This window comes from Morone saxatilis, unplaced genomic scaffold (assembly GCF_004916995.1).
Source record: "Morone saxatilis isolate NCDOM2014 unplaced genomic scaffold, NCSU_SB_2.0 Contig8, whole genome shotgun sequence".
Classification (NCBI taxonomy): Eukaryota; Metazoa; Chordata; class Actinopteri; family Moronidae; genus Morone; species Morone saxatilis.
The window spans coordinates 4,015,845-4,029,060 of NW_023340257.1; the positions used below are offsets into that span (position 1 = coordinate 4,015,845).

The 13,216-nt window shown below is 42.9% G+C and overlaps 2 protein-coding genes across 2 annotated transcripts in view; both read left to right on the top strand.

Annotated features, from left to right (window-relative positions):
* lrrc75a (leucine rich repeat containing 75A) overlaps positions 1 to 5,146 on the top strand; it is a gene marked incomplete in the record, with an annotated part of 55,242 nt that extends 50,096 nt beyond the window's left edge. Inside the window, 1 exon segment of the mRNA XM_035679723.1 lies at positions 618 to 5,146. Within this exon segment, the coding sequence (XP_035535616.1) occupies positions 618 to 1,241 (624 nt within the window).
* A 1,869-nt stretch (positions 5,147 to 7,015) lies between these two features.
* crk (v-crk avian sarcoma virus CT10 oncogene homolog) lies at positions 7,016 to 13,216 on the top strand (the record flags this gene model as incomplete). Its single annotated transcript, XM_035679724.1, is given in 3 exon segments — positions 7,016 to 7,589; positions 8,342 to 8,931; positions 13,161 to 13,216. Coding segments are annotated over 3 exon segments (866 nt in total), but the record flags the coding sequence as incomplete, so codon positions are not given.

Genomic DNA, 13,216 nt, shown 5'->3' on the forward strand with positions numbered 1-13,216 from the left:
GTCCAGCAGCAAAACTTTAGAAATAAACAACATTTGAATATTTAGAGATTGTGGAAGTTTTAATGATGTAGAAGGAGGAGAGGATTTTTTAAGTATTTTAATGTGGAAATTACACTCTCTTTTTTTTGCAGAAAAAACACATCAGACCCACATTACTGCTTCAACCAGACTATTTGTATATGTCTAGATGGGATCTTTAATTATTTTATGAAAGACTTGAGAGCAGAGATATGGCAGGGGACTTCAACTGGGGACATTGTGGTTTGATGCCCTACTCCCAGAGGTCACGCTGACTTTAAATTTCCTTGGAGAAATTGATTTTCTCGTTATTTTAATAGTCTGAGCTGTCTTGAAAGCAGCATCTGGCAGCCATTAGAACAAATGACTCAAACATTCAGCTGTTGGCAGAAACACTGAAGATTTTAGCTCCATTTATCGTAGATGAAGGAACCTCTTGTTCAACAAGTGTGCGTAAAGGTTGGAAGACGTGAACCATCGTCTTGACAGCGATTTCATTTGCTGGCAGTAATTTACTTGATGATGTTTTAAATAAATAAGTAAACATTTTAATTTTAATAATAATTCTAATAATAAAATGTTGAAATTTTCGACCTTAGGATCCAGGCAGCTTCCCCAGCGTGACATGGATCGACCTGGGCAACAATGTGGACATCTTCTCCCTGCCACAGCCCTTCCTGGTCAGCCTGAGGAAGCGCTGTCCCAAGCAGGGAAACCTGCCCACCATACTGGAGTTTGGAGAGAGCCAGGCCAGCGACCCCCCAGAGAGGCTGAGGGGGCTTGGGGAAGAGGAGGAGACGGACGACACCAACCGGACTGAGAGCATGGGCGAGCTCCGGTCGGAGGTGGAGGAGGAGCTGGACGGGGAGATGGAGATAGAGGAGATGATGGAGGAGCTGCTGGACTTCGACAGGGAGGTGCAGGGGAAGGAGGACGAGGAGGAGAGCATGTGGACGCTGGAGGAGCAGAGGAAGGTCGGGGGCAGGGGGAGGGGGAGGAGAGGTGAGCAGGAGGACGAGGGGAGAGAGAAGGAGGCGCAGAGGAGAGAGCAGCAGCCGGGGAGGAGAGCGACGGTGGTGGAGGACGAGGATGACACACAGAGCCACTCCTCCCGCTTGTCCTGCTCCAGCCAGTCGCAGCTCTCCTTCGGAGCCGTTGAGCCAATGAGAGTGGAGGAGGACGACTTACACGAGGTGACCGACCAATCAGACCACTTGACCTGATTGCCGCTCCCTGCTCCGCTCTGCTTATGTTTCCCCTCCTGTGTCGAGTCCTGTGTGGAAGGAGGTGAGAGAAGACTTTGTGTCCTGCGGAGGCTAGCTGAGCACGCTCAAAGTCAAACAGGCTGCGGCGCTGGAAGGATGTAATCCATATGAACACGCCACTCGATACTCCCTCCACTGATCTGATTTGTGACCAGCCGCCGCAGTGCTCAGATACTGGCAGAGTCACAGCTAAACCCAGTGACTCCTGGTAAATGTAACATGAGAAGACAATCCCCAACAGGACGTCTGTTTTATCATAACTGTCTGTTGTTTAAAGTACGAATAGACTAAGGATGCTAATGCGTAGAATAGACGGATTCATTATATCACGTGAGGCTTTTATGTATAGAATGTTAACCTTTATTCAGGTCCTTTCCTCCTGGTTACCCTGCTAATACCTACATGTGCCTGTGACACGTCCCATTACTGGTCCCAGAGTGTGAGATAAAAAGAGACCTAGAGAACATAAAACAAGAGATACACACAGACTAGTCAGGGCCCTTAAACCTTTTTGAGAAATGTTTTCGCCAAAAACCTGAGATGGAAATATATAAAATGTTTCCCTCCCACATACATAGATGGCTAGCCAGATGGATCAGAAGATAGGCAGGAATCAGAAGTCAAGCCAACAGCTTCGAGATCAGTCGCCTATTGGGAGATGAACAGATGCACATTGCTTTAGTGGAAGAGAAGTGCGCTGAAGACGAAATTAGTCAGCTCAAACCAAAACATAAAGATGATTTAGAAAAGGATGCAGTACAGGCCTGATGACTGTAAGGAAACAGTAAAACGTGTCCTGTTTTGGAAGGACAAGGTCTTGGCTGTAAAGTAGATAAATGTGATAATCGTGTTGCCATGTGTCCCATAGCAAAGTGCTGGGGTATCAAGCTGAAATATTTAGTAGCCTTTCTCTCATAATCCAGGTCATGTTTCTCTCCACAGTACTGTACACTAGTGTGTGTCACATGCTTACAGTGCTGTGTTTATATATAGGCCGCAGCTATGATCACATTCACGTACGCTGTCCGCTGGGTTACAACAGATTATATATCCTTATGCAGTATGTAGCTTTCACCGGCCCGTGCTTTCCATTCATGTGTCACTTATAGTTCATGCAAAGCTTTAAGAAACAAGCTGTATTTTTGGATGTACGGTATATACAGTATATATTGTTTTTATCTGTGCAGGGGTGATTGTTTAGATTGTAGATTAGCTATTTAAAGAGGAATACCACTCGATTCCAGGATATATGTTATTTTTGTGGTCTGGGGTAGCAATATTGTACATGAGTAATGCTTAAACACTGGTGAAAAAGGCGAACCAGACTCTTAATTTGTGTTCTGAAAAGGCACTGGGTGGAAAGCTTTTACTGATATGGAGAGGAGGACTTTGTTGAATATTAACTGAAGAAAGAAAGAAAGAAAGAAATCATCCTGGAGCAGTTAAAAATGTATAAATGCATGTATACTTTGCCCAATACAGCTGCTCCAAGAGCCAGTACATTCATCTCTGGAGCTGTTTATGTGTGTGGCATCAAAAATGAAGGCCTTTAATGACTGATGCTCATCATCAGGTTCATACAGTTCATACAGAAAAGCATGTTTGTCTATATAAAGAGAGGTCTGAGGACCAAGTTATAAATACTGATCAGATCTTTTTTTTACATTTAGGAGGATCTATCAGCAGAAATGGAATATAATATGTATGTATGAAAATAGGTATCCTTGTGTTTTTGTTACCTTAAAACAAGGCTGCGGGTCGCCTTCCATGGAGTCTGCCGTGTTGAACTGCAATGTTTTCTGTAGTAGCCCAGAAGGGACAAACAAAACACTGGCTCTAGTTCCTCAGTGTATCATAGAAAAGCCATTTCCCCTCTTAGGACAATGATTGAATTGAAACCACATTCTGATGAGCTGAAGATTAATCTAAAGAAACTAAAATAAATTAAAAGTCTGAAAAGACCTGATCAGTAAAAATAACTTGGTTCAAGTAAGGTATCATTGAAATCAATGGATAGGGCAAGGCAAACCTTAAAAATGTATCCAATACATTTTTAATAGACATCCAGAGACTTCACAGAGAGTTCCACAAATTAACATATATTCAATTTTTAAATGTATAAATTAAGCAAGACCTATTTTGTAATACGTCATTGCATATTTGTGTAATGATTATGAACATAATAATTATTGCTGCCCAGAAAAAAGTCTACTTCTAGACCTGTTTATCAGTGGTTGACAATGTGCGAATCCCATACATGCCACCTGCACGCTCTCCATACACCAAACAGTTCCCTCTCGCCTCATTAACACAGACTCAACTGCATGCATTCAGCAGCATTACACTGAAAGCTAATTACAAAGAGAAATGTCCCTTTAAGCTACCTTTACTATAAGCTAATATTGCATTGTCCCTTCAAAATCAATGAACCCTTTAAACCGAGACAGGCGGGTTGTGATGCTGAACAGAAGTGGGCCGCTCAGCTGAGTGCATCCTCACAGTTAATGAGACAGAGAAAGATTGTCCTTGAAAGCCACAGTGATGTTCAGAAGCCATTGTGGGAAGGAAGGACGTCAAGTATTGAATGTTGTAGTGAGTTCAGATTGTGTTGTGAACGTTTGTATACCATCAGCTATTGGTCAGTGTGGATCGCTGGCTTTAGACGCAGTGTGCAGTCATTTGTTGACCCGGTGTTCAGGGTCAAACTGACTTCAACACCAAGACCTCTTGTGGAAGACTATTCTCAGGTTTTCTGTGGTTTTCTGCTCGCTACTATAACAGGACGCCTTCCGGCAGCAGAGAGCGAGAGTTAGACGGTTGAGATCAGAGTTATGTGTACATGTTTGTAATGCACTGCTGAAGCCATGCACTTTGTCTGCTTTTATGTTAAGGTCACTGCAAATCAAAGCAAAAACAGATCACAACTGGAATTAGACTCATACATCAGCATAGATATGGGCTTTTAATTTGAAACCTTTGATGCGTCGCTCAGTGTCATCCACCTTTTGATATAAGGGATTCAGTGCAGTTTGATCTCAAGCTGACCTTTTGGAGGTCATTCACCTGAACCAACAGCTCATTTTGATCTGATTTCACACAAGAATGCATGGTTTCTAAAACAGTTTCAAAGGTTGTCTGCCCTAACACGAATAAAGTGTGTTTGCAACATGGAATAACTTTTTATTTGTTTTGAATTTATTGCTCTGAAAATGCTTGAATATAAACATACAAAGATTTTGCAAATTAGCTTCATGCCCTCTGTTTGTTGGTATCACATGAGAATATAGCTAAAAAGCTCACACGTGGCTCAGCTTTCCTTCATTCACTGCGCCTCTATGTTAATAGTCTATTTCAAATCGGAGCCACGTTCCTATTGTTTGGTGATTTTCTCTCCCAGAGTGCTCTGTAGTTTCACCAGTGGCGCTTCATACAGTGACTGAAGGCTCTCAGCTCTTCACTACAGGAAGAATGAGTCCTTTCATATGTTGCAGTGAGACGATGGTGTTTGCCTTGGACCCTATTGGTTAAGAATGCTTTAAGTGACCAGAGGATGTGAGGAGAAGATGCTGTGTATGTCTCTCGCTTAAAGCCTCTGCTGATATATCGTAAGATGTCAAAAGAAACATGGTAATGTGAATCTGAAGGCATGAGTGTCTGTAGCCTTGAATTTTTTCTCTCTCCATGAAACTTTCTTGGATATGTATTATAAAGTATTCCTCTGTATTATTCTCTATACAGTATCTTCTTCTGTCACTCTCCCCGTGGATCTTTTATCTTCATGCCACTTCATTGAATGCTCTGTGCATTCATCTACACATGAAATTGTAAAATGTATTATTTTCTGTTACACCATGGATCCCAATAAATTCTGTGATACAAAAACAAGTCTTGGCTTTTCTTACTTTTGTGCTTGATTATTAGAAATACATGCATGAGAACTGTTATTCACAGCAAAGGTTTGGATCGTAGGCCCCAGCTGCATCCAGCACGTGGGCCCCAGCAGAGACAGGCCTCTGAGTGGAGGGGCATCCACCTGTTCAGCCGCATTGTAGCTGTGACAAGTTGAACGTACTGAAAAGGAGTAGTATATGTTCTCTTATTTTAATTCATGCATCCTTGCATTTTTGGAAAATATGTTCATTGCTTTTTATCTGATTTTGAATTTCATACATATTTCTCACAATATGAATTTTATGTGTACGCCACTTTTAAGTAGTAGAGGAATAAGCCTCTGACATTACCTGCACCACTTCAAACTATTGCACTGATTCCACACTTCTGGGCTCAGTATTTAGTAATGCTGCATGTCCAAACTTATGTTTAGACAGCACTCTTAACATTTCTCCACACATGGATATATATGGTTAATGTATGTCTGGGATTGCTGAGAATAACCACAATGTGTGAGTGTTACAACACAGGAAAGAGAGAGTTACGACTTCCTGACCGTTTATAGATGATTCAAAGTTATAAATAATGGTTTTATCAGTGGTTAGTAAATTATGTACTTCATAAAACATTTACAAGGCTTTGATAAGAAAACATATGTGTTGCCAGGTTGTGAAAAGTGTTCCTAGTTGTTGAATCATTAATTTAAAAAAAACTTCCAGTCTCCAGTTTGTAAACTACCAATAAATGTTAATATACTATCATGTCTGCAGTTAAAAATGTTGGTAAGCAGGTCAATAGTTTCTAATAATGCAACAATAGAAGTTAGTAAGTTATACTGTAGTTGTACTGTAGTTATACATTTTAATTCATTAGCAAAGGTTTTTATTGAAGTCTAATATTGAAGTATGCAGGTGTTACTAATAAGCTGTCAATCAATTCATTTGATACAGATGCTCTGCAGCTCTTTTCCAGGAGTTCAGGGGTCAAAGAGTCTATTGGATGGCCTCATGATAATTAAATGAGCCAAAACAGACAATGCACCTGTGCTGAGGGAGATGTATATACACCAGCCACAACCTGGCAACCCAAATCTTATTATTATTAGATTCATAGAGCATTAAATCATATACTAACTATTAACAAATCCATTAGTTAACAAATCCACTGGTTACAACTTATACATCTTTTATAAAGGGTGCCTTATTGTAAAGTGATACATGAAATAAAAATGAGTACTAACAATTAAATAATCCTTTATTATTGTTAGATTATTTCTTATGGACAAATGTTCTGATGGCAAGCATGAAGGCACATCATTTAGGTATGACAATAATGATTTCTAGATAGTATTTGGCTGACATCTAGTGGCCAGACGTAAACATTGCAACCACGCCGTTATTTAGCGGGTGAAATATGCTAGATATATTTACGTGAGCTTCTAAACGCTTGTGGGAGCAAAACGTGTACACAACTGAATTACAGCACTGCAGCTGATCTGGCGCAACAATGAGGCAACCTTTATGTTTCCCAACAGCCCACCAGCATGAAGGACGGGGCCGTCAAGTTAGACAGAGTTCAACAGGAACAGCAGTTTACGGACGTTATCGCCAAAATAAAAGCTTGCTAAGGTGTCACTTCTGAAAAAGAAAATATAAAACTACGCTTTGGGTGGTAAACGACACCGAGTCTGTAACAGAAGTTTTACAAAATGTCATTGTTATATTTAGACTTTACCTGATAATTATAAGCGTGCACGATTAGCTGTATAGTGTCGCTGTAACCGGAAGATCTGCTACTGTCTTATTCTCACTAACTTGACTCGTACGGCTGCTGCACATAGGCTACGTCACATCCGGTGAATGGGGTCTTTTTTTGTTTTCCCGTATCCGCCATTTCAGTTTTTGAAGTTAGTTGTCATCGGTCGCTGGATTGTAGCTGGAATTCTGTCGCTAAAACGCCTTATATGATTACCAGAGCTTAATCCCGCTCAGAAACCAAACAAGAGGCCTTTTTATTTCGCGCTTGTGGTTCTATGTCGGCGAATTGATGTCCAAAAGGCTAGCTGCGGATGTCGCCTGTTTACTAAACGTGCTCTAGGCGCTAAAGTTTTTGTATGAGTTGAAGGCTTCGCCTGTGGATAACGGGAGGGAAGGGAAGGGAAGGCCCGGTGAAGCCTCGGCTTTGGAGTGGTTATCATGGCCGGAAATTTTGACGCGGAGGACCGTGGTAGCTGGTACTGGGGCCGGTTGAGCAGGCAGGAGGCTGTGTCTCTGTTGCAGGGGCAGAGGCACGGCGTGTTTCTGGTCCGGGACTCCATCACCAGCCCCGGCGACTACGTGCTGTCCGTATCAGAGAACTCCAAAGTCTCGCATTATATAATTAACAGCATCAGCAACAACCGACAATCCGGTCCAGGTAAGACAGCGGAGGGGTTTGGAGGGGCTCGCCGTATGGAGATGCTGATGTGACCATTCTTGCATGACTTGCACCAAAGGAGATGCGCAATAGTGCCTTTTCCACTCTCTTGTATGGAGAATAGGACAGGCCAGGCACATTAGGACATGTGTTTCCATTGAATGTTGGCTCGTTTGAAGGCAAACATACTCCTGGTCGTGGGTTCACACCTTACGACGACTGCTCAGACAGACTGTTCACTAAATCTGATACAACACGTTGTTTCTGTTAATCCCAGCACGTTTCTGTCACTGAAACGCACCGTGGTGGGCGGTGTGAGTTCAGACAGCAGACTGTGTCCGTGTAAGTTGTGGCCTGGTGCACCATTCAAAGGAGCCCAATTTCCCAGCTGAGCCTGAGAGGGTTGTGTTCAAGTCTGTCTCACTGCCAGGTTTTAATAGACTTTGATCAGAATTTGTCCCCTGCTCTGCTGGGGAGCATTTTATTTCCTCATGCCTTTGCAAAGCGACACAGAGCCTTTCATCGGAAGGAACAAAACAAATATGAAAGGGGAAAGAAATGTAAAATAAGGAAACAAAAATCCTTCCTGGTCATTCTGGAAATCACCGCCATCATGCTTGGTTACATAAATAGACAGATTTATCAGATGTGCCAGACTTCACCATGCTAGCAGACCAGGTTGTGTTTTGAAGAGGGAATGTTTTTGTCTTTCTGACGCCTCTTCCTCTTCCATCCTCCCTCGTTCTCACCAGGTCTGGCCCACCCGAGGTTCCGCATTGGTGACCAGGAGTTCGATGCTCTCCCTGCTTTGCTAGAGTTCTACAAAATCCACTACTTGGACACCACCACCCTAATAGAACCCATCAACAAGTCCAAACACACTTCCTTCATCAGCGTTGGCCCCGGCGGAGCCCCCCCGCCACGCCTGGAAGATGAGTACGTCCGAGCACTTTTTGATTTCCCCGGCAACGACGAGGAGGATCTCCCATTCAGGAAGGGCGATGTTCTCCGTGTTCTTGAGAAGCCAGAGGAGCAGTGGTGGAACGCCCAGAACTCGGAAGGCCGGGCGGGGATGATCCCAGTGCCCTACGTGGAGAAGTACCGACCGGCGTCTCCAAACTCGGGGGCGGGGCCCGGCGTACCTGGGGGACCGCCGGGAGGAATGGGGATGCTAGGGAACTCTGATGGCTCTGCAGCCCAGTCCGGCCCTCCACTGCTGGTAGACCCGAGCCAGTACGCCCAACCCACCCCCCTCCCAAACCTCCAGAATGGACCTGTCTATGCCAGGGCCATACAGAAGAGGGTGCCCAATGCCTACGACAAGACTGCCCTGGCCTTAGAGGTAAATATGTGTGTGTGTGTGGTATTCTTTCTTGACTCCATGCATCCTCCCAACATGTGCTGGAGGAAAGGAGACGGTTAGTGAAGAAGGATGTAGGACCAGCCCTGTTAGCTTATCTAGCTCACATTCTTTTGCTCTCTCTCCCATTGTGCTTGTGGTTATTTCTCCCTCAGCATTTGTCGAGCAGGGTGAAGAGGAATCAAGGTCACAGAGAGCTCAGCCAACTCGCTGTGTAGTTTTCCAGATAATTTAGTCATTTAATATCTCTTGTGCAGAGATCAGTGCAGTGACATTGCACACCGATCTGCATAAAGCCTGCCCGTGGTGTTTATTAACTCCCTTGGCTTCATCTTTATGAGCTGGACTTGTATGTGAGTGGAGGGCACGCAGTCTCCCCCTCACGTTTAACCCGATATGCTATCCCAATATGAAAATTGCCATTAGGCTCTGCTTCCTACTCCCGGTGGCTGGGCTGTTAAAACTGTCCGGAAGCGGGAGCGGGGCTCCCACGGAGCAGGTCGTTGGGGGAAGGAAATAGTTTGTGTTTGGGAACAGGACCATTTCCTCTGGTCTCTGTGAAGCCAGGAGTCAAGCTGAGCCACGAGTGAGGCTCTGAGGCAGGCTAGTTGGAGTATGCTCTTGTCTCTACTGTAAAACTAAAGATACCAACACAGATCCATCCGCTCACTCCTCACATCTGCACCCCTCTTTTGCTTTTTGTGGAGTGAAAGCAGCGAGTCTGCTGCTGCTGCTGGCTGGTTGTTTGGTTGGTTTGTCTTTCTCCAACTCGTTTGTCAACTGTCAGCTGGTAGATGCTTTGTATGAGTTGGTTTCTGCCACTCCCACCTGTGGTAGCTAGAGGTAGAGGTTTACTCCGCTCTAGTTGGCCAGAAGTGACTCAGCAAGGTGGCACTTTCAAGGTAATAATTAGCTCCCATTTCCTTGTCTCGTTGTCTTCAGAAACCCCGCTGATTGTGGAGATTGCCCTTTATCTTTAGTAAATGAAACTAACGTAAAGCAGGTTGCCCACAGGGTCTTAAAAGTCTAAAATCCAATCATATGAATTATAGGCCTTTAAAAGGTCTTAAATATAATTTTGACAGGTCTTGGATGAATGGAGTTAAAGTTACTTAAAGTATAAAGTTGCCTTTTTCAGTCTCTCCTTTAAATGTGTTTTGTGGGAAAAAAGTTATTAACCATGTTGCAATACTGATTTTCCTTCACACGTGTCCCAGTTTCATGTGGTTAATTGTATTATTGCTTTTGGTATTGCTCTAGTTAGTTGTTAGTTGTTGTTTTCTAAATTCTTAAACACATAAAACACAGCATCATAAAGTTTTGGCAGGTGTACTTAAAGTCTAATTCCAGTCTTTGTGAAGATCCATGCGTGTCGTTGATAAAGATAAACGTACTGGGCATTCTAACATGAAGGCAAAAAACAGAAATCCAGGAAATCCTGCTTAACATGTGCTTACTTTGGAAAAAACGAAGGCACTCGAAGAACACAGCTACTGTATTGTCTCACCTGAAGACACAGCGCCTCACGTTTTTTCACGGTTGTCTGCACCACTTGATGTTAAGCAAGATTTGCTGGATTTCAGTTTTTTTGTATACCTTCACCTGTCTCACTAAGGAAGCACATGTTGGATCAGCCGTCTTCCTCATAATAACATAAATATCTGTGCTCAATCCACTTCAATAGCTCAGGAACAAAGCAGCAAATCCTCGCGTTTAAGAAGCTGGATCTAGGTTGTGTTTGGCTTTCTTTTTCTCAAAATTGGCTTAAACGATTAATCAGTTACCGAAATAGTTGCAGATTAATTTATTATTTATCAACTAATCAATGAATTGTTTCATTTCTAGCATAAAGACTGCCTCTGTGCTGTTCAGTTGTTTGGACGCGGAGTAAAAGAGCTGTTATTCTACTGTGTGTGGAGACCACAGCTTCTGGTGGCGCTCTGTTGAACTGCCTCATACTGGTGTTTGTGGTGTTTTGTCTCCTCACCCATACACTGTATATAGGGAGCCAAAAGACACCGAACACTAGTGATCCCCTGCATCAACACACTGCTGGGACCAGTATGAGTCAAATGGCTTGTTATATAATGATAAGGGCTGCATGCTGTCTACTATGCAGATATCTCAGTACCCCTATTTAAAGGATCCTAAATGTAAAGCCTTGTGATGTCCTGTACCGATCCTGAGGGCCGACATGCACTGCTGCCCGCAGTGTAAAGCCTTATCCATTACTATCCCTGAGGTCATTGCACTCCAGGTACACCTTTTGTGAGAAAACACCCCATTTTATGTGTTAAACACAACAGTGCTGTGCAGGAGTGACCCGCAGAACGTACAAACAAGCACTCTGAGTCACTTTGAGTTAACACTGTCGTATTTCTATTCATTGTTCAAGCAGAAATGCCAAACCTTCCCTGGTTGAGGCTCTTTGTCTTATGTGATTGCAGACTATATATGTATCAGTTTGAGACTATTGGTGCGACACACGAATAAAATACTTTGCACAAAAACTCACACCATTCTTTATGCTGCAGTCACGTGGAGTCAGGCCAACTGTAGACGGCAAACCGGTTGTCATGTTGGTTGATGAGGGCAGGCGGTAAACTAAAGGTGAGGCGTTGCGTATGTTCGGCTGTTACGTAGCTCCCTTACGTAACCCACACATACATGCTTATTAATAAATTACATAAAATAATATTCACTATATTTATTCCAGTCAACAATACAACATCACCATAACAACACATTGTCATGCGTGTTTGGTTTTGGTGTCCTGCCACTCTCTCTGACGGGTTGTTTGTTTTTCCCGTGCTGTGAGGACGGCGCTGTCCGTCTGCCGTCTGTCTGACTCCATGTGAATGCAGCACCATTCATCTCACCAAAGGGTTCAGGCTTTCTTCTGGTTCCTCTATACAGTCCATTGATCAGATCACATACATACTGAATAACAAAACAGTATTCTAAGAATACCGTATGTAGTGCAGAAATATAAATGCAAAATATGCAATATTACAACCAGCTTTTAAGAATATTCATAAGCAAATACAATCTTTCATCTTAACCCCTCAATGGCTTCAAACGGTTGAGATTCCAAGTATCAAATTCTTCTCCTTTCAGTCCCTCATTTTTTGAAACAGAATATAATAAAATCTAAAATAGTTAACCCAAACTAATTTGAAGGTTAATCCACTGTTTACCGTAACACTTTCATCCTGCAACAAAATGTCCAATTGCTCTCAAAAACGTCCTGTTCTTTGTTAACAAATATAATCCAGTGGTGGAACAAAACCAGCAATTTGAAGACAAATGAACAAATGATTGTCCGAAGAGACTGTGCAGATTAGTGCAACAATGAAAATAACTGATTGCAGCCCAAGATATGATTCCAAACAATTAAGCACACTACTCTCCTGAATACTAGGAAACCACTGTAGGAGAGCAAGAGCCGTTTATCTGTTGCTTCACTAATTTTATTTTAAGTGTGCACTGTGCAGCTGCATTAGGTGGCAAAAAGAATATTAATTATTAAAGGTCTTGCATCAGTAACAGAAAAAGCCTTCATTGAGATATCTGTGGTCATACAAAGGCTGCCAGTTACACATTTAACACCCGGGAGATTGTCATAGCAGGTTATCAGACTGATACTATGAGCCAGCGCTGTTTTAACCCCGGACTGTTCAGTCGTCACCCACATTGACTTGAACTTTGGAACTGTCTGTTTGTCCTTGTTTGCTCAGGTTCAGTGACACAGGAACAGCCACTCCTCTCCCCACAGTAGGGCTGCAACTTACGTTGTTTTTTATTCTAATTTCCAATTAGAATAAAAAAAAATTTCAGTCTATAAAATATCAGAAAATGGGTAGTACTAGTTCCCAGACCCCAGTGTCCCATCTTCAAGTTGCTTGGGTATTCTGACCAACACATTTCCTGTGATTTAAACAGACAAAAGCAACAAATCCTCACATCTGAGGTAGTGGAGTCAGTGGGTATTTTGCATTTTTGCTTGATAGATGACTGAGACAATAAATAAATCATCAAAAATGTAAATTTTCTGTTGATTGATTTCTTTGTTTCAGCTCTTTCTTGCAGCCGTGGATTTGAGGGGGATCAAGGTTTATCTGTGTTTTTATTGTTTCTAATGATTCGTCTGTCACAGAGCGACTCCTTGCCGCTGAACCCTCTCACGTCTTTTCCTCTCTCCCCTCCCCCAGGTGGGCGACATGGTGAAGGTGACCAAAATAAACGTGAACGGCCAGTGGGAGGGCGA